We start from the raw sequence: 27,365 nt of genomic DNA on the forward strand, positions 1-27,365 counted from the left end.
CTTTTTACAACTGCTTTTTATCAAATAAAAAATGATGTATGAGTTAGTGTAATGTAATGATAATGAATTTTAAAATTCCCTTAGGATTTCCTTGGCATAAAGAAGGAACTATTAAATGGTGATGTTTACCCAGCCAATTCTACTCGACTGACTTTCAGATCCTCTAGAAGCTCCCCCACGCTAGTCGCAGACTTCCTGGATCTGGATATTTAAACAGATCATAGCAAACGAATTATGGATGAAGACAACATACTGTTACAGCAAAGGTAACAGAATAGCGCACAGTATTTTCAGATTGCAAAATCTTGGAAACAATTCTAGAACTTTTAAGCGGATGGATATATCTACTCGAAACGTAACAAAGTCAATGTTGAGGTGTTTTCCAATAAGTAAGAAACATTTGGGGCATACTTATATGTCCAGGAGCTTGATAATAGGTCACCTCTAGCATGCCAAATTTTGGAATGCTTGCCAAATAAGCATTTATAGGACGCTCGTCTCTATGCATGTCCGGAATATCCCTAACGATTTTTGAGATATTGGAATTACACCAATGTTTTTTTTAATTTTTTGATCAATCATCGGGGTTTTTGAAATTGTGGGGTTTATCTGTGAATCGATTTCAATTTTATTTACACCATTGAAAGGGTTACATAGTTCTTTGAGTTAAAAAAAAAAACACTTTTAAAAACGTGTTAAGTTCGGCCGTGCTGAACTTTGGATACCCACCACCATGGATATATTAATCATGCTATTTTATTATAACTCCACTACCATATTCATTGTTATATGTAAATAGGGGCTGGTCTGGATCATATTTTATTCAGGTTCCGCGAACACCTATAAAAGTATTAGTGTCAGCGAAATAAAGCAATAAATCAGGTTTTTATGGGATCAAGCCCCCCAATTACAACATCGGTCTATATATTCTTCTATGGATCACATTTGGATCGGATGTCGGGAGACTTTATTCAACTCATTATTTCAAATTTCAATGAAATCGGGTAATAAACTAAGCTTTTTTGGACTTTTAATCGACAGAATGAATAAAGACCGATCTGAACCATATTTGGCCCAGAGTGCGGGAGGCTTAAAACAACTCACTGTTTCAAATTTCAGTGGAATCGGGTAAAACATAAAGCTTTTATGATCTGAACCATATTTGGATTGAATGTCGGGAGGCTTAAAATAACTCACTGTTTTAAATTTCAGCGCAATCCTCTTCGACTCAAATATGGTAAAGATTGGATTATATTTGGATATAGCTTCCATATATACCGATCTGCCCATAAAAGCTTTGTTTAAAATAACTCACTGTTTTAAACAAAGCTTTTATGGGCAGATCGGTATATATGGAAGCTATATCCAAATATAATCCAATCTTTACCATATTTGAGTCGAATGTTGGGAGGCTTCAAACAACTCTGTTTAAAATTTCAGCCAAATCGGGTTGTTAATAAAGCTTTTGTGGACTTCAGACCCTTAACCGGCAGATCGGTCTATATCGCAGCTATATCTGAATAAAGACCGATCTGAACCATATTTGGCCCAGAGTGCGGGAGGCTTAAAACAATTCACTGTTTCAAATTTCAGCGGAATCGGGTAGTAAATAAAGCTTTTATGGGCTTCAGACCCTTAACCGGCAGATCGGTATATAGCCAGCTATATCTAAATATAGTCCGATCTAAACCATATTTGATTTGAATGTCGGGATGCTTTAAATAACTCAGTTTCAAATTTCAGCTCAATCGGGTAATAAACAAAGCTTTTATGGGCTTTAGACCCTTTATCGGCAGATCGATCTAAATGGTAGCTATATCCAAACATAGTCGGATTTGGCCTGTTCAAGAACTTAACCTGCATGCAGCAAAAAGACGCATCTGTACCAAAATTCAGCTCAATATCTCAATTTTTTAAGGCTGTAGAGTGATTACAACAGACGGACAGACAGACACATGGACATCGTTAAATCGCCTCAGAATTTTTACGACAATCAGAAATATATACATTTTGTAGGGTCGGAAATGGAAATTTTGATGTGTCGCAAACGGAATGACTAAATGAATAAACCGCCTATCCTATGGTGGTTGGTATAAAAATAATGTTACAGATTGTCCTTCTCTACTAAAAGTTATCCGTTTCATTGTCCAAAATTTCCGAAAAAAAATTAAATAAAAGGTAAGATCATTATTTCGTTCATAACTTTTGTTTTTCTTCCATTAGGTGTATTTCATTATCTGGACCAATTAATTTTCGTTAAAGGAGGAAATTGGGCTCATATGAAACACAAGCTGTACGAAGTTTAGATCAACATTGACATATTAAGCATATTAAACGACAATGTCTACATTGGCTAGGTCATTTAGTGAGATTAGGGGAAAGATATAAGCAACTGAAGGTTTTCGCTAGCAGGGAAGACCTCTTGAAACATGATGTAAGAAATGGGAGTATAAACACACAGGACCAAAGCTTTTGTAGAAATTTACTCTGCTTGGCCTTGCTATCATAGATTTGGTCTTTGGTCATGAAAGTAAGAAGTAGTTATTAAAATTAAACAAGTTTTTTAGAATGATGAAAATTTTAATTAGTTTTTAGTTCAGAAACATTTTAGTTAAGTAATTAGGATTTACTTTTAGTTTAAGTTTCGAAAACAAAATGCCATCCTTTTCTGCGAAATTTACAGGGAATTTCCTATTGAATTGGAAAGAATGTAAGAAATGATATGAATGAATTATGCAGTTAAAACGATGACCTAAAATGAAGATGCAAAATAAGATTTGGCATATACCTCCACTAAATCACACCATGAACCCTAACAATGCATATACATATAAGTATTTTTTGGAGTAAGTAGTAGTAGTAGAAGTAGTATATGAAATATTGCATATGTGTATGGTAATGTTTGTGAAACTATTTTAAAAATATTTTTGAAATATTTACCATTTCGCTATGGATTTCTTTTTACACTAACAGTTTTCCTATTGTGTTTTTTTTTGGTACAAAAATATTAAGGTAGTTTGCTTTTTTTCTCTTGTAGAGGGAATAACGATTGGGAAATAACCAACGACTAAATCAAGGAATCAAAACCAAATCAGCCTTTACCAGTAGGCTCTTTTGGTCCTTCTTTTGAGTTTGTATGTGTGTGGCCAAACAAAGAGAGAGGAAAAAAAATCACCATCATCAACGTTTGAAAAAAAAATTAAGAAATGGATAATCAACATTAATATTAAAATGAAAAACAACAAAAAATAAATATATAATTTGTATATGTATAAAAGATTGCATAAGAAAGTTAGATATTGAAGATTTGTTTTTTTTTTTACTTCTTAATATTTTTGTTTGTAATAACTTGCTTGTTGTTACATTGCGTGGACATCGCACAGAGTTACTGCGGTGTTTGGTAAGTAGTTCATTCAACGATTTCGCTTCTTATCTAGTCGCTTGTGTCTCCTGCATACGTACATACGTATGTGTACATGTTAAAGGCTTTACGCCATAAGGGGTAAGGAATTAGGAATCTACATGGCTGTAAGAGTATCTGTGTCCCCTCCAGGACAATTCATGCGGCATTTGTTATTTCATTCTGAAATACAATTAACATAATTGCTGCTATTATGCTTTTCTTTTTCTTTTGTTAAATGTTGGCGACAGTGCTGATGGTGTTTTAATTTTTTGTAAGAGTTCTTGATGTGTTGTTACTGTTCATTGTTAAGTGCAGTCGGAATTTACCAATGTGTCAGCACACAGTGGGAACAATTGTTTTACTCGGGATATAGGATGGACATAGGCACATTAACAACCGGCCCTATACAGAGCTGACCCTGTGTAGGAGCTGATCACCTGAAACGTGGCAACATTTGTAGCATTGGATTTCCAGAGGGCAGCATAACACCCATTCCGGGAACACCCATGCCCGGTACAGCTCCCGGCATGCCTTGTACTGGTATAGCTTGTATTAGTCCTAAAAAAAACGAAAACGAAAAAAGCAGTACAGCGAATAAGATTAATAATGTGGACCAAATGTTTAGAAGATTACGAAAGTATAAGGGTCGTAAAGTGTTGGATTTTTCCTTTTTTTTTTTCTTAAAACAAATTTGTTAAATTGATAAAAAAAAAAAATTGTTGAATTTAAATTTTTAGAAAACAAGTAAAAGCGTGCCAAGTTCGACCGGACCGAATCCTATATACCCTCCACCATGGATCGCATTTGTCGAGTTATTTTCCCGTTATCTCTTTTTAGGCAAACAAAGAATAAAAAATGTAAAAAAAGTGCTAAGTTCGCCCGGGCCGAATCTTGGGAACCCACCACCATGGATTCAGCTAAAAATTTATACAAAATAAATTAGGTTTTAGGGCATAATTTTATTCCACATACCAAACTTCTGTCAAACCAGCAAAAACTAAAGCTTCTAGAATCCGAACAAGGATGATCGAGAGACCGGTTCACATGGGAACTATATCAAGTTATTGACTGATTTTGGCCGTACTTGACAAAAGACTACATGCAAAATTTCAGCCAAATCGGGCCAAAATTGCGGCTTCCAAGGGCTCAAGAAGTCAAATCGTGAGATCGGTTTATATGGGAGCTATATAAGGTTATAGACCGATTAAGAGCATAGTTGACACAGTTGTTGGAAGTCATAACCGAACACTACATGCAAAATTTCAGCCAATTTGGATGAAAATTGCGGCTCCCAGGGACTCAAGAAGTCAAATCTGGAGATCGGTTTATATGGGAGCTATATCTAAATCTGAACTGATACAGCCCATTTGCAGTCTCCAACGATCTGCATCGCTATTAAGTATCTGTTCAAAATTTCAAGCGGCTAGCCAAATCGGATAAGCATTGTGCCCTCTAGAGGCTCAAGAATTCAAGACCCCAGATCGGTTGATATCACAGATATATCACTTTATAGACCGATTTACCACTATACTAAGCACAAATGTTGGAAATCATAACAAAACACCTCGTGCATAATTTCAGCCAAATCGGATAAAAATTGCGTCCTCTAGAAGCTCAAGAAGTCAGGACCTAAGATCGCTTTATATGGTAGCTATATCAAAACATGGACCAATATTGCCCATTTGCAATTTCAACAACAATAAAAAGTGTTTGTGCAAAATTTCAAGCGGCTAGCTTTACTCCTTTGAAATTTAGCGTGCTTTCGATAAACGGACAGACGGACGGACATGACTAGATCAAGTTAAAATGTCAAGACGATCAAGAACACTTATACTTTATGGGGTCTTAGACAAATATTTCGAGGAGTTACAAACGGAAAAATAAAAATCAATGAAAATGTTCAGTCCTGCATAGACTTATTTCACTTACCTGTTGGCATTCCTGGTATACCACTGTGCCCACGCAATAAATTGCCGCCTATTAAAGCAGCATGATGTCCAGCTGCAATAGCCATCGAAGGATGTCTTAGCATAGGTTGAACCAACTGCATTTGTCCCGGAAGTGGCAACTGATTTTTATTTTTGTTGATAGATGCGTGGAGAGAGAGAAGAAGTAAAGCGGGGAAATAAAGAAAATACAAAAAATGATTCAAATAAGTAATGCAACATCACAATGCGGTTTAACAATATTGTATGCAATTGTGAAGGCGATGAATCCACACATAATTGGTGGAGGTTCATCAATAATGGTTTCGTAGTATAAGTTGTACACAAAAGTAATGTATCAAATTAAAAGAAAAATAAATTATAATAAATAATGTACTGCAAAAAGATATATGAAATAAATACTAATTGTTAATAGTTATTCTGAACGGTACTTGGAATTTTTGTTTGGAAATTATTTGCAAAAGAAGAAAAAACATTATCCTAAAAAGAAGGAAAACAAATTTCAATATGATTTTTTTTTTAAGTTTAAGTGGGTTTTCTTCTCTTGACTTAGTGTCTGCGATACTTGTGTTGAAAAGTGTTTTGATTTTTTGTTTGTTCTAATTGAAAAAACGCATTGCATTGCAACAAATTGGATTTGGTAAAAAAGGCAGTTGCTTCATTTGTTCTCAACATGTTTTGTTTAAATAATTATGATTTCTTTGTTTGTACATACATTTAATAGGATAGTAGTTGTAGTAGTAGTAGTAGCAGAAGTATATTTAAAATGTTTTTTTTTATAAATTAAATAAAAACAAATAGTATATTTGAAACGTAGTACTTACTATTCGTCGTTTTACTTTAGCAGTGAAAGCGACACATAGTGTGTGTGTATGTATGTGTGTGAGGGAGTTGGGGTATATAGAGTGGGGTGGCGGAGGGTTAAGGTACGTATAGGAGGTTCTGTGTGAACAAAATAAATATTGTACTCACTGTTAACTTAGATGTTAATTCGAGACAATAGGTGTGTTTTTTGCTTCAAGCTAGAAAATTCAGTTAATCAAGCTAAAGAAAAATCTCAACAAATGAATACAGCGAAGGAAGTACAATGTCATTGTATTCTTATTAATTTTGTAACTATGCCCCAGTTTATGATTTTAAGGTAAAACATGTACATTAGGGTGGGTAGCGGCCAAAAAAATACACCCTGCGTTTTTCATAATCGTAATCTACAACTATATGAACTTTTGCCCATGATACTATGGGTATAACATAAAAAGTTTAATAACGAAATTCGGTATTTGGTTCCTTTTAAAAAAATAGTTCCGATTTTGTCGTTAAAAACCGGAAGCTCGATTTTGATTTTATGCTCATGGTTACTTAGGCAAAACTTCTTGGAATATGTCTGAGATTACTTTGTTGACAACCGCCAAAAAATTACCTACTAGGGATTCCAAAGTCGACTTTGGACTAATTGATTAAACGACTCTTTGTGTAACAAAGTCGAAATGTCGAAGTCGGCTTTCAATGATTAAAAAATGGAATAATCGATTTTGAAGTCGAATAGTCGAAAAGAAAGCTGCACAGATTTGCACAAGTTTGGTTTCGCTTATGTATTCACATGTAATTTTTGTATTCACTTGTAATTGAAAATGTTTGTCAAAATTGTCAATTTACACACGATTCATGATTTTTGCTATTACACTCGTATGTTATTTTCGTATGACATAACCTAAAAATTTTAACAAAATCTGTTTTTTTTTATCTGTTATTATGTTAAAGTTGTGATAAAGCCGGTTAAATCATAAATTTGTGGAAACAATATTATTTGGGGTTGCTGTCATTCGACTGACAACAAAAACAACTGATTTCTTTATGTTTTTGTCAGAAGGAAGAGAGCACGCTCTAATCGAAAAAAAATTACATGTGCTATTTTGAAAAGTGATTTTCATATGTTAGTTTCGTTTGTATCACACGTATCACATGTACAACTCAACATGTGCTAAATTTGACATGCCATAAGACAACTACATGACGTGTAATAAAGCCTTTAGTGATGCGTTGCAAAAAATCGAGTTCATTAAAAAGAATTGTTTCCATATAGATGGATTAGCAGATTAAACATGTTAAGCCTACAAAATGTGAATATATCGAATATGGTCCATATCGATCCGACTTTGGGTGTAGGTTACAAGGTTTGTAGGTTTGACCAGCGACTTTTTCTTCGCCTGGCGAAAATATATTCCAATTCATGGACTAATCGACCAATATTTTATAGTAGCTCTTATATAAGGAAACTAAATTACCCATTAACATTCCATTTAGGAACAGGGGGGACTTCTCTCATATCATTGAAAAGTCTAAAAGTCGATTTTTCGTCCCAACTTGGGATCCCTATTACCTACCATTATGTACATATTTTGATGCCCACATGAAGGCGCACAAATTTCAATACTTTTATAAACAATTTTTATAAATATTTGATTTTTAAGAAGGTGAGGAACGGGCTTTATGTCCCAGCCACAGAGTATAGCAGACATAATATTTTAGATTCTTAAAGTATGCAGAAGTATTTTTGTAGCTAGATTAAGAATTTTCTTTCTTGTAACAAAAACACACCCAAAAGCCAGAGATTTTACCTTTTTGCTTTCTTGAATTTTTTGAGATGTAGTGATAAATGCAATTGCGATAGACTTAGTGATTGTTTATTTGCTTTGATATGACGTGGGTTGTTGTTATAAATGCGTACAAACCAGAACCTGGTGTTGTTAAAATGTTTTTGTTTCGTAAACAGATATGGATAGTATATAAAAAAGCTATGCAATATTTTTAAGCGATATTTAGTTGCAGCTTTTAATTAACTACTCACTTAAAGTACATACGTATTTACGTATGTATACATGATAGTTGTGACGATCGTTTGATTTAATCTAGCCCCTACGTTGTTGTTGTAGCCACATTTTCATGTAGATGAGCAAGGACCGATCGCCGCGGGAACAGGGTGGCCATTGGATATTTAATGGCGCCATTAAGTTGCTGTCATATCGAGCATCATAGGCACTCAGTATTTGTGCAAGAGCCGGTACCGTCCGACCTCTCAGTGAAACTCTCCGCTCGATACCACCGATTTTCCGTGACTGCCGTTGCAGCTACTCCGTATGGAGCATTCCACTATCTGCAACTTGTGGACGCGCCCGGTAGCTCGCAGCTAAGCCTCTCGAGACAGTAATGAACACCACACCGATCAGACCTCAATGTTCCAGCCAAATTTTCCCATTTGCGCTGTTTACTGGATAAAAACAAACACTGAAAAACTGACATAAAATTTGGCCATTGTTTTAAAAAACATCCGATGGCAGTCGCTGCTATGCATCCGATTCGCCTAATGGATTGCTTAATCGGCCAGCTGTTGATGCCACTGTGTTACATGATCTTTTTCGTTTCTTAACCTGTGGAGATTAAAGCCTTCTCTGAGAATGGCACGGTTGGGGTTTGATTTGGGTTGTAGTTGTTGTATCCCCATTTTCATGTGGAGGTGGGCCGATCGCCGCGGGGACAGGGTTGACATTGGTTATTAAAGGGCGCCATTAAGTCGCCTTGTCATATCGAGCATCATAGGCATTCAGTATTTGTGCAAGAGCCGGTGCCGCCCGACTTCTCACTGAGAAGATCTGTGTGAACAAAACTGAAATTTTTTTTTCTCTAAGAAATTTTTTTCTTTCCCAGGCGTTTAGCGTGGAATAGGCAACCCCCTCCCAGTTATATTCGATTACACTATATATTCAGAGACTTTACTAACTTACTTTAAAGGGCGAAGACAGAAGCGCCTCGATCTTCTGCAATCGGGATGTCTATTGGTTATTTAAATATGTCAGTAACTCGCTTTGTCATATCGAGCATCATAGACACTCCGTATTAAAGCAACAACCCGCCCTCTTCACTTGATACCGCTTATTAATCGCGACTGCATTTGCAGCTACTCCTTATGAAGCATTACACTTTCCGCAACATGTGCACGAGCCCGGTAAATTTCAGCTGAGCTTCTCATGGCGATGAACACCACACAGATCAGTGCAATAAGATTCAGCCTGTAGTTTGTTTTGATTGAAATGCCATACTCATGATGTCCTACGACATACCCATGGTGTTATATACAGTCGAAACCGGATAAGTGGCGCTAAAAACACATCTAATTGGTTTCAATTATCTGTAATTTTTGTTTAGCGTAGATCGGATAAGTGACATTAATTTACAGTTAACGTTATAAGCATAAGTACAAGCGAATTTTCACGTCCACGTACTGATTATGTATGGAATAACTTGAGTTGAAAAGAGCTTTTCTCAGAGGAACTGTTTTAAATACAGAGACATTCATAAGCCATATATCCAAATAGATTTTTGCGAATTTCATTGATGACGCGAATCTTTAAAATAGCAGATAGTTTCCCATAAAAATAACTTTTTCACTTATGCGATTTCAGTTTCATATAAAAAAACGGAATTTGGGGTGTAAGAAATTTTTCAGTTTAGCGGTATTTCTTTTAAGTTATTTTCACTTAAGCGATTTTCACATAAGCGATTTCCACTTAAGCGATTTTTACTGAAGCGATTTTCACTTAAGCGATTTTCACTTAAGCGATTTTCACTTAAGCGATTTTCACCTAAGCGAATTCAATTGCATTTAATAATACCAAAAATCGATAGTTCTTTCCATTAAGTTTCAATTAAGCGAGATTTTTCACTTATGCGTGAATATCTCTGTAATACGAGTTATACCTTTTCGACGGTATACATCATTTCATTTGAGATGCTCAAGATGTTATATAATATACTTATGGTGTCATATGACATACTCATGATGTCTGACAAACAAACACGGAAGAGAAGTAGGAATTGTTCTTCAACTGAAGTTAGAATTGTTCTTCAATTGAAGTTAGAATTGTTCTTCAATTGAAGTTAGAATTGTTCTTCAACTGAAGTTAGAATTGTTCTTCAACTGAAGTTAGAATTGTTCTTCAACTGAAGTTAGAATTGTTCTTCAACTGAAGTTAGAATTGTTCTTCAACTGAAGTTAGAATTGTGCTCCAACTGAAGTTAGAATTGTTCTTCACCTGAAGTAAGAATTGTTCTTCAACTGAAGTTAGAAATGTTCTTCAACTGAAGTTAAATAGAATTGTTCTTCAACTAAAGTTAGAATTGTTCTTCAACTGAAGTTAGAATTGTTCTTCAACTAAAGTTAGAATTGTTCTTCAACTGAAGTTAGAATTGTTCTTCAACTAAAGTTAGAATTGTTCTCCAACTAAAGTTAGAATTGTTCTTCAACTGAAGTTAGAATTTTTTTTCAACTGAAGTTAGAATTGTTCTTCAACTGAAGTTAGAATTGTTCTTCAACCGAAGTTAGAATTGTTCTTCAACTTAAAATTCAATAATTACGTATTAAAATAAGCTTAAATTACATATTATCCATATCTGCAAACAAAATGATTAACAATGTGGCACATTTTGAAATGTAGTAAAATGTAAAGAAGTGAACAGTGGATAGCTAAAGCTTTATTTCTTAACCTGCATGTGAACAGCATTTTGCTGGACTTTCATTATTCATTTTTCTTTTCATTATAAAAAATAGAGCTGCCTTTTTTCTTTTAAGCATTTGCAAATACAAGTACCTTTCATTCTAATTAATGATTACAATGGGTAGGTAGGTAATTCAATAAAAAATTTGTGAAAGAGAAATGCATTTGGATATTACACTAAAACTGTCCCCATATACAAAAAAACGTTAAGTAATAGTAGTAGTGTAGTAGGTTCTAGTAGTAGTAAAGTAGAAGTTGTAGTAATAGTAGTAGTACATTATTGTATGCAGTATGTATGTAATACGTTTCTTTTTTTTTAATTTTCTTAAATTTACAATTTACAAAAACATTTAGATAGTTCATAAGACATTTCAATCCATCAATCAAATCAATCATCAACCAACTCAGCAACCATTACGACAATTCAATATTAAGAATAAATTGATAAATTTGTAGAATTGTACTTACTTTGGGCTAACAACAACAAGCAAATATACATTGTTTTTTTTTATTATTTCTCTCTCTCATTGTTTTTAGTTTTTTTTTTTTGATTTTGTTAATTTCTTATTATAATTGATAATAACCATAATAATTGTTCACTACTAATGGTAATGGTTTTAATTGGACTTACTGTTTTATTGGATTGGAATATGTTCGAAACTTAGTACAAATGTAGAAGGGAGTCAATATATATTCTTATATATTGAGATTTGAGATGAACCCTGCAATCATTGTGGTCTTAAATGTTGTTGACAATATCTTAGCAAGCATACACACAATTCTCTTTCTCTCTTTGTCTTTGTCTCTCTTTAAACCTCTCCCCAATTCTGCATTTCTTACCAAACAAAAATAACAAATTATGAAAATTAGAAGTTTTTAACATTGAAAACTAGACTGTTGGCAACATAGAAGATAATCTAAAAACCTCTTGATTCACCTAAACCAAAGTGCAAAATAACATTTTATTGTAAGGCTGCAATACAATTTGTCTACTCTACGAACAATATTTTTTACTCTACCTAACTAATGAGTGCAATGATGAGGAAAATTAAAAATATATTGCTGACTGGATTCATTCATTGTATTTAAAGGGTGATTTTTTAGCTATTATCTTTTTCGCAACCTTGTTGAAACAGCTCACGCATCTTCAGTGTGGTCTATAATTTAACCATGAATCGTCTTACAAACGAACAACGCTTGCAAATTATTGAACCTTATTATCAAAATGTGTGCTCTGTTAAGAAAATTCATAGCGCGCTTCTTCTTCTTCAGCGACGAAGCTCATTTTTGGCTCAGTGGGTACGTAAATAAGCAGAATTGTTGATTTTGAAGTGAAGATCAGCAAGAAACATTGCAAGAGCTACCAATGTATCCAGAAAAGTCACAGTTTGGTGCACTTTATGGGCTGGTGGCTTCATTGGACCGTACTTCTTCAAAGGTGATGCGAATCAAAAGTCACAGTTTGGTGCGGTTTATGGGCTGGTGGCATCATTGGACCGTACTTCTTCAAGGATGATGCGAATCGTAACGTAACTGTGAATGGTGAGCGCTACCGTGATAATCCAACTTTTTTTGCCCAAAATACAGGAGCTTGACTTGCAACAATATGTCATATGCCACACAGCACGCGTAACAATGGGCTTAGTGAGAGGCGAGTTCGGTGAACATTTTATTTCATGTTCGGGACCAGTCAATTGGCTGCCTAGATCGTGCGATTTAACGCGTCTAGACTATTTTTTGTACGGCTATGTTAAAGCTCATGTCTATACAGACAAATCCGCTTCAATTGACGCATTAGAAGACAATATTTAAGCATTTATTCGTGAGATACCGGCCGAAATGTTGGAAAGCGTATGCCAAAATTGTACTAAGCGGATGGACCATTTGAGGCGCAATCACGGTCAACATATACATTAAACAATGCTTAAACATTAAATTACATGGACCGTACTCTCGATCCAAATAAAGATTTCATGGACTTTTCTGAATTTTATGAGATTTTTTTTTGAAAAACTTTCTTATAGTTCTTAAAAACCTTTACCATAACAACTGTGAACGTAGCCGTGAATAATTCCAGATTGTTTAACCGTCAATTAATTGGGCATCCTGAAGTAATAGTGAAAAGGGAAAGCCGTTTGTCGCGATCACGGAATGCGTGATGTGGTGTGGTGCATACGCGAGGACGTCGAGTGTCAACATCTTTACCGACAGTAAAATTGCCATAAGGGCAATAACAGTCTTGCAGTGTAAGAAGGAGATTAAAGCCTTCTCTGAGGATGCCAAAATCCGCATCGTTTGGGTGCCGGGCCATAACGGAGTAAGGGGAAATGAAAGGGCAGACGATTTGGCGGTGACGGCCAGAGAACCGCCGTCAATAAACTTGGTTTTCGGTTTGACGCTGTCCGAGTTAAGGGAGTTCGTGACGAATGCGCATGCAACATTGTGGAACAGCGAAACGGTCGGTAGGACGGCGATAATCCTATAGGGGAATCCAGATCGTGAGAAGACGAGGCTATTACTAAAAGGAAGTAAGAAGGAGGTCAGTATAGCTATTGATATCATAACGGGGCACATAGGACTACGAGCTTACTTATGTTAAATCGGTGCGGCAAGTGATAGCATGTGTAGGGCATGCGGGGAAGATGATGAGACGTTGGAGCATTTCCTTTGTCATTGCTCGGCTTTCGCGTCCAACAGATACCGGCACTTAGGTGTAAACACAATACCAGACATGAACCAACTTAGGGGAGTGGTATCGAAAACAATTAAGGATTTTGTAAGTAGCAAGGAATTCCTAACTTTAGAGGTTACTTTATAGTTTTTAGAGCGTACAACAAGCCGATTACTGGCTTAGGTGTATGTCATTGGTGGCATGGGGCGGATTAATATCTGCACCCTCATTCATTACCATGAGTTGCGAGCTTCTGTCTAAAGCAGCGATGCCCAGCCCCTTTACGGTAGCGTTGATGGCAAGTCACACATTTTCTTATGCTCTTTGCTTCAGTCGTTGTTGAGACAGCAACGAAAGGAAGAAACATGAGCAGGGGTCTACGCATCGTTTTTCTGTTTATATTTTAAAAACAATGTTTTTTATTGATTAAACGCTAGGATGGTATAAACAAATATTTCAGTTATCTTATTTTTGCAAAACACCAATCATTCAGTCCAAAAACTGATTGCTTACATATTGAGAGAATAAAAAATACTTGAAGAGAGTATTTCACACATACAGTCACATTTTCATTTTGAGCATCGCTGGTCTAAAGCATCGTCTACGAAATATAAACTCCTCTCTATAAATTTTAACTTAAAAACAAAAACTACACTATGCTTTATGGTTCCTAAAATGAGACTAACCAATTTCCTAGAATTTTCTTTGTTCCCTAAGCTTTAGCTATGTGATAGGTAACGATACTTATAAACTTATATTGTGGAGCGAGCTAGAGAGAGAGAAAGAGATTTGTAAAACAAGACAACCCTCCCGATTAAAGTAAGTTACATTTTTCCTCATTTATACCGTGACTCAAAAACGTTTTGGCACATCAAATTTAATACAGCGCTAATTAAAATATAGAAATTCTCATTGCGAACATGCACAGTTAAGATAGGACACATGTAGAAAAAGTTTAATTTATTGGCTATGACCTGAGCGCCCGGTAACGTGTTTGTTGTTGTTGTTGTAGCCACATTTTCATGTGGAAGTGGCGATCCTCGTCAAGCTCTTATGTACGAGCAAGCTCGTTCTGGTCTATACGATCGATCGCCGCGGGAACATTGCCTATTTAAAGGTGCCAATATCTCGCCTTGTCGTATCGCGCATCATATGCACTCAATATTTAAGCAAGAGCAGGTGCCACCCGGCCTCTCACTGAGACTCTCCATTCGATACCGCTGATTGTCCGTGACTGCAGTTGCAGCTACTACGTATGGAGCATTCCACTAAGCTTCTCATGATAACGAGTAACACCACACAGATAGGAGCTCAAAGTTCCAGCCCGTGTGATGCTCATAGTTATCCCGTGCCGGGTTGTTACTGTAGCAGTGTAACAACCCCCTCTTAGGGGTTTTTGTTTGGAGGTGGGACGGCCACACTGTTACTTGGTCCATTTCTGTTGTTTACAGTGACTTAAAAAAATTAATTTGACAAAAATGGAATTAACTCGTGACTATTTTCGTGCGACCATTTTTTACAACTTTCGGCGTGGATTATCACAAGAGTGCATTGATGAACTTAAATCTTGGTATGGAGATGGAGAACCATCCTATAGCATTGTGAAAAACTGATCGTAGCCGACGCTCGCTCAAAGCCGAAATCCGTGAAGCTCGTCCAAAAACGGCCGTTGTACCAATGAACATTGATGCCGTGCCTTAACTTATAATGCAAGATTGTCATGTGTCATACCGTGAGATTGATATCCTTGGGCATTTTTTCACCAGCATACATTCGATATTGCATGAACACCTTGTCTCAAAAAGATTCTTTGTCGTTGGATGCCGCACAAACTCCGCAATCACTCAACAACGGGCTTGTGTAGATAATTGCGAAGAAATATTGAAACAAGTAAAAGCGTGATAAGTTCGGCCGGGCCGAATCCTTTATACCCTCCACCATGAAAGCATTTGTCGAGTTCTTTTCCCGATATCTCTTTTTAGGCAAACAAAGGATAAAAAAAAAAAAGAATTGCTATGCTATCGAAGATATCAAGTTATGGTCGGATTCAAATTATAATTGAGGCGAATGTTGGAGGCCATCGTAGAAGTCATTGTGAAAAATTTCAGCCAATTCTAATGAATCGGCCAAATCGGATAATAATTGCGCCTTCTAGAGGCTCAAGAAGTCAAGATAACAGATCGGTTTATATGACAGCTATATGAGGTTATGGGCCGAACCATACTTGGCACAGTTATTAGAAGTCATAGCGAAACAATTCGTGCAAAATTTCAGCCAAATCGGATAAGAATTGCGCCCTCTAGTGGCTCAAGAAGTCAAGATCCAAGATCGGTTTATATGGCGGCTATATCAAAACATGGACCATTTACAATCCCAACCGACCTACACTAATAAAAAGTATTTTTGTAAAATTTCAAGCGGCTAGCTATACTTGTTCAAAAGTTAACGTGCTTTCGACAGACAGACGAACGGACTAACATGGCTAGATCGACCTAAAATGTCATGACGATCAAGAATATATATATATACTTTGTGGGGTCTTAGACGAATATTTCGAGGAGTTACAAACAGAATGACGAAATTAGTATACCACCATCCTATGGTGGAGGGTATATACGTTAAGAAGACCGTCGAATCGTGGATTTATGCGTATGAACCCGAAACAAAACAGCAATCCACCGTGTGGGTCCTCGAAGTCGAGCCAAATCCAACGAAGTTTTTTCGTGAAAAAAGCCCTTTGAAGGAAAAGGTAGTCTGTTCCTAGTCAAGTGGTCAATTGGCTACTGTTGACATCTTTTTATTCCCGCATATTAAGATAAAAATGCGTGGTCAATGGTTTTGGTCGTCAGAAAACGCTGTTTAAGCGTTCAATAACCATGTTTGGGGTCTCAATGGTAGTGAAAAAGTGCTTCGACAATTGGTTGTTGTTGTAGCAGTGTGTAGTACACTGAGGTGGCAGCCCTTGCTGATGAAGGAATTCATCGGACAATCCGGTACGTACAAGCGGCTGACATGGGATAGTCGACAATTGGTTATGCCAAAAACATTTGAAAACCATTTGCATTTTCATTATAAGGCCAGAAATATCTATAGCAGCCCTTCTAATAATAACCTTAAATACGTACTCTAATACCAAATAACTTCCATTCGACTCCCATATTATACCGAACGGCCTATACATTAATTATCTACTAAACAATTTAGTATGTTTACAAATGTCCCACTTTTTCTGAGTTGCTTGCATGAGAATTTTTCCAGCATATATTGTGTTGCTTACGATTATAAATCGTAATATCACAAGAATTCCTCATATAAGTATTTGCTAGCTACATGGAATTAAGTGCACATACCAAAACTTTTTTGAGCCATTGTATGTATCCTTCGACACAATAAAAGAAGAGGGGGCAAAATATATCAAAGTGGTTTATATGCAAAAAACCGAACTTACCATGCCAACTGCCGTAGAGGGAGGACCGCCGGGACGAACAACTGACGCTGCTGCCGCCGCCGCAGCAGCTTGAGCCTGTTGTATTCGCTGAATCATAACGGCACGATTGAGATCTTCAAGTTGTTTTTGCTGGTGCTGAGCAGCTGCTACAGCTTGAACATGTGCAACCTGAGCCGCCTGGGCAGCCTGAGCAGCTTGAACATGGGCCTGAACCTGAGCTGCTTGATGGGCGGCAGCTTGTTGTGCGGCTTGAACCTGAGCAGCTTGTTGAGCTTGAACCTGGGCTTGGGCCTGCACCTGAGCTTGTTGGGCTGCTTGAACCTGCACTTGGGCTTGAGCAGCTTGTGCTGCTTTTACAGCAGCCTTTTTTATAATGAGCATAAATGTTTGATTAGGTTTAGGTTGATTTTGCCCACGGAATTCGCATTATTAAGAATTTCACATTTTGTAAGACGCAAAGTTGAAAAAAAGACGAAAGAAAAGAAAGAGATAAAAATTTAATTATTTTCCATTTCGATTTGTTTACTGTTTAAGATTTACATATTTCTTTTGAATTTTTGCTAAGCAAGAAAGTTAATACTGCTCTAATTTTTTTGTAAATAAAAAAAAACATAAAAAAGTGCACTGAGCTATAGTCAAATATCCTTTCTGATTCTAACAAGGAAACACTACTGCGTTCAAACAAAAAAAAAAAATATTGTGAAAATAATTTGTTTTTCCTTGCAATTGATCTCAAACCGGTTTAAAAAGTTTGTATAATGGCGATATGAGTAATATAGAATTTTCGAATTTAGAATTTAACACACTTCATTCCATTTTCTATTTTTGTCTATTTTAATTAAGTATAATTTTTTTTTTTTTGGAACTAAATAATGGAATTTCCAAACATCATCTACTTCAACAGTATTTATTTTCTCCAAATAATTTTCCAATTGATCGCTTAATTTGTTAAAAGAAAAAGATTTCTTTAATAGGACCTTTACTCTCCAGTTAATATGAAACTCCTTAATGCTTTGAACACCAATGTACCGTGTCGTAAATTGAACAAAATTATATTTTGATAATATTTTGTAGGTTAGGTTACAGAAGCCGTTTTAAATCAAATTCATTACAATAATTTTGTCTTTTCATGATACAACACTATCGACAGAACCAAATCATTGGTGGTGGATTATCAGGCCCCCGCCCTTGTAATCCTTTCTACCATTTCAGCTACCGAGGTTCTCCACATTTTGTAATGGAATTACAATTATATAATTACACAAAAAGACAAAGTAAAAAGTTTAATACTCCTTTTAAAATTTTTACTAAACAACTTTACTTGACATTACACTACGTTTACAAAACATTTAAAAAATTTGTTCTGGGTTTTTTATTCGATTTGCACTTATGGCACATTTTTTCTTGATTCTAAAAAAAAATAGGGCAAAGTGTGCTGTATACAGCATACAGCTTAAAGGTTGCCCCCGATATGGCGATTCCAAAGACATAAGTCAAATTATAACTTGCACTGCTTCCTATTAGTAGATGGGTTTGATATGTTTGTTAATCTATTTGGCGTATTCGGCAGATGACGTTAAAATCGCTATTTTTTAAAGACATTTTCAATTTTGTGTTTTTTTATAGAAGCAAGAAATAATGTTATTATAAACAAAATAAAAAATGAGACTAATCAAAAAAAAAAACAAAAAAAAAATATGTGGACAAAATATAAAATTAAAAAATAAAATAAAAACAAGAAAAATAAAATACATAATAGCTAACAATAAAAGTAACAAAAAATAATGGAAATAATAAAAAACAATAAAATATAAAAAAGTATAACTATAAATAATAAAAAATATATAAATATAAATAATAAAAAAAATATAAATATAAATAATCAAATAAATAAAAATAATAAAAAAATAAAAATAACAGAGAAAATAAGTATAATAAAACAAGTAAAAATAATACAAAAATAAAATAAATTAAATTAAATCAACAAAATATAAAAATAAAAATAAAAACAAAAATAAAATAAAGAAATAACAAAAAGATACAATAAAAAAATAATAAAAAAACAAAATAAAGATATAACAAAAAGATACAATAAAAAACAAAAAAAAAAAATACACAAAAAATAATAAAAAAAATCAAAATAACGAAAATTTAAAAAATATATAAAAAGTAAAGTAAATATAAAAAATAGAAAAATTCAAAAAATAAAATAAAGAACAAAAAAAATTAAAACTCCATATAATACAAAAATAAAAAATAAGCACAGATAAAAAATAATAATAAAAACATAAAAAAATAAAAATAATAAAAAAATTAAATATAATAAAAATAACAAAAAAATTATATATAATAAAAATAAAAAATAACAACAATATAAAAACAAAATAAAGAAATAACAATAAGATAAGATAAATTTAAAAAAATCTTAGTTCAAAAATAAAAAAAAAAACTAAAAGATCAAAATAATAAAAAATTGAGAAAGTAATAAAAAAAATAATACAATCAAAAACATAAAATAATAAAACAAAATATTAAAAAATAAAAAAAATATAGTTAATAAAATATCAAAAAAAAAAAATAAAATAATAATAAAACTAATTAAAATAATAACAAAAATAATAAAACTAATTAAAATAATACAAATAAATATAAATTATAAAAAATAATAAAAAGATATAATAAAAAACTGAACAATAATAAAAATTAAAAAAAAATATAAAAAAGTTGAATAAAATAATTATAAAAATTAAAAATAATAATAAGTTTAATGTAATGAAAATGAAAAATTGCAAATAAATAAAAATTAAAATATTAAATTGAAAAAAATAATGGAGACAACGAAATAAAGAATGAAAAAATTTAATAAATCTAAAGAATAGAAAAATGAAATATAAACATAATTAAAAAAATATTATAAAAACAATAAAAAATTAAAAAATTAAAAAAGAAGAATAGAAAAATAAAATAAATATTTAATATATTTTTTTCAAAATAATAAACTAAATTAAAAATTAATAGAAAATGTATTTATAAAAAAATACTAAAAATTAAAATAGCGGTATATAGCTACAAGTAGCTATTGCGACTGCACACTTCGCCTTACAATTTCAAAAGTTTAATTGCTTTATCTATATAAAATGTCGAAATGTATCAACTAGCCTAGGCAGAGGAAAATAAGCAAAAGGTAAAATATTACTTTTTTTAAGAAAACGGCATATAGAATAAAAATTTAATTCTGACAGTAATCTGGAAACTCCTCAGTTAGGCCTTTAACACATTGTCAAGGTTTTTTATTTATCAATATATAACCGTAGTATCGAATGTTCAAAACTATTGTCGCCGGTCCACAACAACAACGGAACTTAAAAAAAATATTTTTTTTTGTCTTATATTGTGTTTACCCATGATCGTAGTATGGATCGATCAATGCTAATAGCGAAGCATCATCGAAAGCTTAGGTTCGTTCTCGCAGCATTCTTGAGGGTGGGCAACAAAGTTCTTTTAAACTCATTTACGAAAGAGAAACATGACTTTTTGTTTAGTTTTTTTAGTACAAGTTGAAGTTTATTGTTATTTTCTTTCTTTCTTTCTTTATGTTTACTTGCGGTAATAATTTAAATTTCAAAGATTTTATTTTCACAATAAAATTTTTTCCTTTTTCGTAAAATATAAAAAGTACACACACATTATGTTTTTTTTTAACTTTCTATAATAGTTAATTAAATATTTAAATATAAAAAAATAAATGTTAAATTGAAATGAAGAAAAAAATAATAATAATTGTTTAAATTTTAAATGAGGAGTTTAAATTTCCAGCAATTGTCGTTTAGTCTAGTTCTTTTTCATTAAGTAATGTCGGCAAAATTTCAAAATTGCAACAAACTTATTGCTAGTCTAGCATTCAAATCATACAAAATTTTACAATTGACTTTATTATTAAGTTCACATATTAAAGAAACAAACTTGAATTGATATTCAAACAAAATTATTTATTTGTCTTTAATTTTAACTTTATAAAATGGAAACATGTTTTGGATGATTTGTATTTTTTTTTTTGTTTTTATTTCATTGAGAAGAAAATGCCTTGAGGTTATCTATTAAATGCCTATGGGGTTTTCCTACACAACTTCACAATAATGTTGTAAAAAAGGAAATCGGATACAAAGTTTAATTAAAAAACGCTAGCTATACCATTCTTATATGTAGTCTTATTTGAAATGCAAACAGACTAAAATGTCATGAGAAAATTTTAAATTTGAAAATTTAAACTTTTATAATTGAATAACTAATAAGCGATGCTTCATGATATATTTAAGCCTGGTTTGAAAAACATAATATTTTCCGGGTTCCAACCTGGATTAATATCATCACAAAGCTTCGACGAAAATCGAAGGGTTGGGTTATGTGACAACATACATGAGGGAGTTGGTCGTATAACCCGCCCCGACAAAAATTTCAACGAAATCGATTTGGAAATATTAAATCAAGGAATTGTTATATATGATGATTTTATAAAGTGGACCTATCCCTGCCTAAGTCAAATCTTCCTGCAAATATCCCATTGAAGAGAAGAGGAGCAGTCTTGTATCATATCAATTAGTGTCCTTCAATTTAAGACTAAGCTGCGTGTCGCAACACTTCTTTGTAGAGAAGTTTTACATGGTAAAGCTTTAAAAACTACCGTAGCTTTGGGATAAGAGGATACAAAATGCTTTCTCCAGGATTCGAAATGGCGGTATGGTTGCCTTCAATTATCTACGTGTGTTAAACTTAAATTCTATGTTACCTCAAAGTCGGATGATTAAATTAACTTTATAAACCCTCAAAAATGGAATCAGGAGACCAGTTTATATATGTCGCTAGTGTGGCTTAATTTGTAAGGGAGAAAAACAGTTACCAAACACGTTTGTCAAAATCGCAATCTACGAAAAATTCTTAGAAATTTTGCCCAAAAAATTGTGTTAAATATATAAATCCAGCTTCCGGTTTTTAACGACAAACTTTTATTGGCTTCCATATAAACCAAAATTTCGATTTTAAAAACCGCACGGTAGATTTTTTTATGGAGGCCACCGTAGCGTAGAGGTTAGCATATCCGCCTCTGACGCTGAACGACTGGGTTCAAATCCTGGCGAGACCATCAGAAAAAATTTTCAGCGGTGGTTTTCCCCTCCTAAAGTTGGCAACATTTGTGAGGTGCTATGCCATGTAAAACTTCTCTCCAAAGAGGTGTCGCACTGCGGCACGCCGTTCGGACTCGGCTATAAAAAGCAGGCCCCTTATCATTGAGCTTAAAATTGAATCGGACTGCACTTATTGATATGTGAGAAGTTTGCCCCTGTTCCTTAGGGGAATGATATGAGCAAAATTTGCAGATTTTTTATACCCCCTACCATAGGATGGGGGTATACTAATTTCGTCATTCTGTTTGTATATATATATATTCTTGATCGTCATGTCATTGTAAGTCGATCTAGTCATGTCCGTTCCTCTGTCCGTCCGTCTGTCTGTTGAAAGCACGCTAACTTTCGAAGGAGTAAAGCTAGCCGCTTGAAATTTGGCACGAATACTTCTTATTAGTGTAGGTCGGTTGGGATTGTAAATGGGTCATATCGGTCCATGTTTTGATATAGCTGCCCTATAAACCGATCTTGGATCTTGACTTCTCGAGTCACTAGAGGACGCAATTCTCATCCGACTTGACTGAAATTTTGCATGAGGTGTTTTGTTATGGTTTCCAACAACTATGTCGAGAGTGGTTCAAAAAAGATCTATAACCTCATATAGCTGTCATATAAACCGATCTTGAATCTTGACTTCTTGGGCCACTAGAGGGCGCTTGGGCCGATTTGGCCGAAATTTTGCAAGAGGCGCTTTGTTATGACTTTCAACAACTGTGCCAAATATGGTTTTAATTGGTCCATAACCTGATACACCTGCCATATAAACCGATCTGGAATCTTAACTTCTTGAGCATCTAGAGGTCGCAATTATTATCCGATTTGGCTGAAATTTTGTACAATGCCTTCTCTCATGAACTTCAACATACGTGTAAATTATGGTCTGAATCATTCCTTAGCCTTAGGGCGCATTTTTTATTCGAATTGGCTGAAATTTTACACAACGACTTCTACTATGGTCTCTAACATTTAGATAATTATGGTCCGAATCGGACGATAACTTGATATTAGAGCTCCAATATCAAAGCAATTCTTTCCTTTTATCACATGTTTGCCTAAAAAGAGATACCGGGAAAAGAACTCGACAAATGCGATCTATTGTGGAGGGTATGTAAGATTCGGCCCGGCCGAACTTAGCACGCTTTTACTTGTTTTATATCAATAGCCGTAGCTCAGAGGTTGTGATGATCGGACCTAAGTTGTGGCTACAACAGCCTTGAACGGCCATATCGGATGAAATATATATATGGGAGCTATATCTTAATATGAACCGATCAATAGCGTTCGTCCTTGGACCAAAAAGAGACTTTTGCAAAATTTCATGGCAACCGGGCAACAAGTGTGACCTGTACCTTGATCACAAGAATACATGGACAGACAGACAGACGGACCTAGCTTAATCGAATCAGGAAGTGATTCTAAGCCTATCGGTATACTTATCAATGGGTCTAGCTCTTCTCCTTCTTAGCATTGCAAACAAGTGTAAAATGTTATAATACCCTGTACCACAGTGGTTGTGTAGGGTATAAAAAGGATAAGTGGAAAATTTCGTGCTAATTGGTTAAAAAAATTCGGGCTCCATCTTGATTACAAAATAAAGGACAGCCGGACAAACGGAACGTATAGAAGACACGGACAGATGTAGATGGCTAAACCGAATCGAACCGTGCGCTGAATAACTGCCAGAGTACTGATGCGGGTAAAGCTTATGTTTTAATGATAAACGCCATATAAATGGGTACTTTGTTCAAAAATTTCATTTCAAGAGCTTTCTGTATTCCTTAGAATGTACTACAGCCAACTTTGTACGTTGCGTCGGTACGGATTATGGTATCGATCATATTTCGATCGCCATATTTCAAATTTTCATATTAGCGATTTTAGTTTTGTCGATACCCTTTGGTATTATAATGGGCAATAAAGTGTGAGCAGACTGTCATCACACTGGAGGTTTTCTCTGGTATTGTAATTTTGGAGATTCATGCTTAACGCCTGGATCAAAGCTAAAGGACAGAGTGGGCCTAAGGGTCAACTTTGAGAACCCAGGGACTGGGATGTTTCCGATTGCCCGACCATAAAACGGTGCTGCGGAAGCAGATGCGGGAGAACGCGTAATGTGTGGACGGTAAGTTCGCGAAGGAGATTAACGCCTTCTTTGAGGATGGCAGTTTTGTTTGGATGCCGAACCATAGCGGAATAAAGGAGAATGAGAGAGCAGACGATTTGGCAATGAAGTCGAGAGGGCTGCCGTTTTTGTTGTCGCAGTGCGTTACATATTGAGCCGGCAGCCCTTGCCAATGAAGGACTTCATCGGGTCAACCCGGCCGTCAACAAACTTGGTCAACCCGAAGCCTTTCAGGGCGACGCAGTCCGGGTTAGAGCACGGGCGATGAACGCCCTGCTTGTAACACTGTGGAACAGCAAAACGGTCGGTAAGACGACGAAAATTCTATGGGGAGATCTGGATCCTGAGAAGACAAGGCTTTTATTGAAAGGAAGTTAGAAGGAGATCAGTATAGCTTTCAGTTTCATAAGGAGATGCACAGGTCTATGAGCTCACTTATGTAGAATAGGTGCGGAATGTGAAACCATGTGTTGGGCATGTTTAGAAGATGATATGAAAATTATTTTCTACCAAAATTTAATTCGTTAACAAGTAAGCACTATCGATATTCGAGGAAATAAACCCTTTTTTCGTATTAAGGACTAATTTACACAAAATAAATGGGCGACAATTGGTTGAAATGACTTAAATAATGACTATCCTATATTTGGCCTAAATATTGCAGACAACGGGTGGCAACATCTAAAAGGCTATGGGACGAATAGTCCCTCCATTTAAATTACTATAGGCCACAAAGAAATGATAAAAAAATCTTGCAGAAATATAAGAAACAGCCTATTAAAGCTTTGGTAGCGACGCGGAAGAGATGAGCCCTTTGTAGTTTAGCTCAAATCAAGTCAAATCAGTCCAAATAAATGCAACTTAATACCGGGAAAACATGTTGGAAGCTGCTTTGGAGTCGTCGGCACGCAAACATTTCAGTCGTAGACCATGGAGGTACCAACAAGACTCGGCACCGCCATATAGAACACAAATAAACCAAGAATGGCCAAAAATTATATTCCGAACTTCTTTTTGATGTTCGATTGGGCAGATGCCAATCCGACTGACTTTTCTATTTGGGTCACTTTTGACAGCAAATTAATGACTAAAAATAATACAGTATGCATGCGCTGAAGAAATCCATTGTTGAGGATGGGCCAAAAAACGGCTGATAACATTTGTTCAGCTTGCAAATGTTATGTTAGCTGCTCAGAAGAAAAGTTAAAGAACAAAATGTGGTCATGTTGGTAATACATCCATTCGATACGTGACGAAATCGCATTCTATACAAAAGCGTAATCGATCACTTATGCGGTAGTTCGACCTCTGGCCTTATTTATATTTAGCTGGTATACAGCCCCTTTTTCTGATCAAAGGCATTGAACGCACAAAAGGCGCATTTCAGTCAATATCAGAACTTACTATCTGAAAATTGTAACAGTGGCATCCCTTGCATTAGTCCCCTCGACACCCCTAGTTTTGTTCTGCACTCTTTGTGACACGCAGTGGAATGATATACAGATCTGTCAGAATGTCGCCATTCGAACTGCTATGAGCTGTCTCCTCAGTTCACATGTATCGTATGTAACAAAATAGCGTTACCCCACCATCGAATTGATACTATCGCTCACAAGTCCTCTATTCTGTACAGAAAAATATTTTTTGGAGAGTATAATCTTAAATCATAAAATATACCTGGCAACCCTCACAAAATGTATTACACCCAGGGAATTTTTTTATTTGTGGTATTAATATAAGCAAAAAATCCAAATTTGCCCATGAACAGTCCATTAAGGAACAGGGGCAAACTTTTCACATATCAGTGAGTGCTGTCGTTTCAAGTTGAAGCTCAATTAAAAGGGACCTTCGTTTAAATAGCCGAGTCCGAACGGCATGTCGCTATACGACACCTCTTTGGAGAGAAGTTTTGCATGGCACAGTGCCTAACAAATGTGGCCAGCATTAGAAAGGGATTACCGCCGCTGAAAATTTGTTCTGATATTCTCGCCAGGACTCGAATCCAATATAAGTGACCCTATTTTAATTTTTGTATCTGTTCTAGATTTCAACTTCCCCTTTGCCGGTTGGAACGAAGTTTCGAAATTTCATAATTATTTATCATCAGATTACGATAAGTTATGGACCGGAACGAGTTTGCTCACCAAAAGGAGCATGACGAGGATCGCCACCTGCACATGAAAATGTGACTACAACATCAGATTACAATTAAAAAAATATTAAAGAATTTTTTAACTTCAAGAAATTATATTTGTCACTTTTTTAAGAGATAATCTGGGGCCTACTTCTCGCATTTGTTATCGAGCGAGTTTTTGTTCGAAGATTAATTCCGTTCCGTAAATACAAATTGGATGATGGCTTACGAACGTAATTTGTCAAAAAGTAATCGATTTCAGGGAAGAAAAAAATTGACCAGTTGAGCATATTTTGCCATCTCAAAGGTAAACAAAGCAAATGGTGGTGGTTAAAAAGCTACTGCTAGTAAAGAAATAAATAAAAAAACGCTTTAAACAATACGTCATTGTTTTTTAAATATATGTTACTGTTTTTGCACAATAAATTGTTGTTTTATATGAAAAAAGGACTAAACCCTAAAAACAACATATCACGAGAGTGAAGTGTAAAAATTAATTTTTCATCATGTTTTCTAATAAAACCAAAGAAGTTTTCACAAAGAAGACAAAAATTACAGTCTTTAGTTTATAAGATAATAAAAAAAAATGTTTTTGGAGAAAATTGAAATCAAGGGGCCGAATTATCGCATACGTGAACAAGTAAAATTGTTCGAAAATTTTTGTTGTGGCATTACCGCATTCGTTAACGAATAAACACTTTCGACATTCGAGATTATGACATTCGTTAACGAGAGCATAATCGAGTATCAGCTGTTCGAAATCCACTCGTGAGCTCTGGAGCAATCGAATAGAATTTTTACTTGATATAAATAGTTAAAATAAAAGTAAAAATTTAAGTTTTTGAGTGTTATTATTATATGAAATAAATAAAAAAATACTTTTCATATTTAGTAATAATTTATGCA

At 34.7% G+C, this 27,365-nt stretch overlaps 1 protein-coding gene across 2 annotated transcripts in view; it reads right to left on the reverse strand.

Annotated features, from left to right (window-relative positions):
- Nucleotides 1–3,309: 3,309 nt before the first annotated feature.
- Nucleotides 3,310–27,365, reverse strand: part of LOC106082308 (BUB3-interacting and GLEBS motif-containing protein ZNF207) — a 37,107-nt gene continuing 13,051 nt past the window's right edge. The window contains exons 5-8 of one of the 2 annotated variants that reach the window (XR_001220479.2): nucleotides 17,021–17,383; nucleotides 5,333–5,471; nucleotides 3,730–3,961; nucleotides 3,310–3,583 (exon numbers count right to left, since the gene is read on the reverse strand). Coding sequence is in view for 1 of the 2 variants with exons in the window: in XM_059364853.1 (XP_059220836.1) it covers nucleotides 3,837–3,961; nucleotides 5,333–5,471; nucleotides 17,021–17,383 (627 nt within the window). In the remaining variant the exon portion in view is untranslated. Of the gene's footprint in view, nucleotides 3,962–5,332; nucleotides 5,472–17,020; nucleotides 17,384–27,365 lie in introns of both variants that reach the window. The other variant, XM_059364853.1, reaches the window with a different exon arrangement.

This window comes from Stomoxys calcitrans, chromosome 3 (assembly GCF_963082655.1).
Source record: "Stomoxys calcitrans chromosome 3, idStoCalc2.1, whole genome shotgun sequence".
In the NCBI taxonomy this organism is placed as follows: Eukaryota; Metazoa; Arthropoda; class Insecta; order Diptera; family Muscidae; genus Stomoxys; species Stomoxys calcitrans.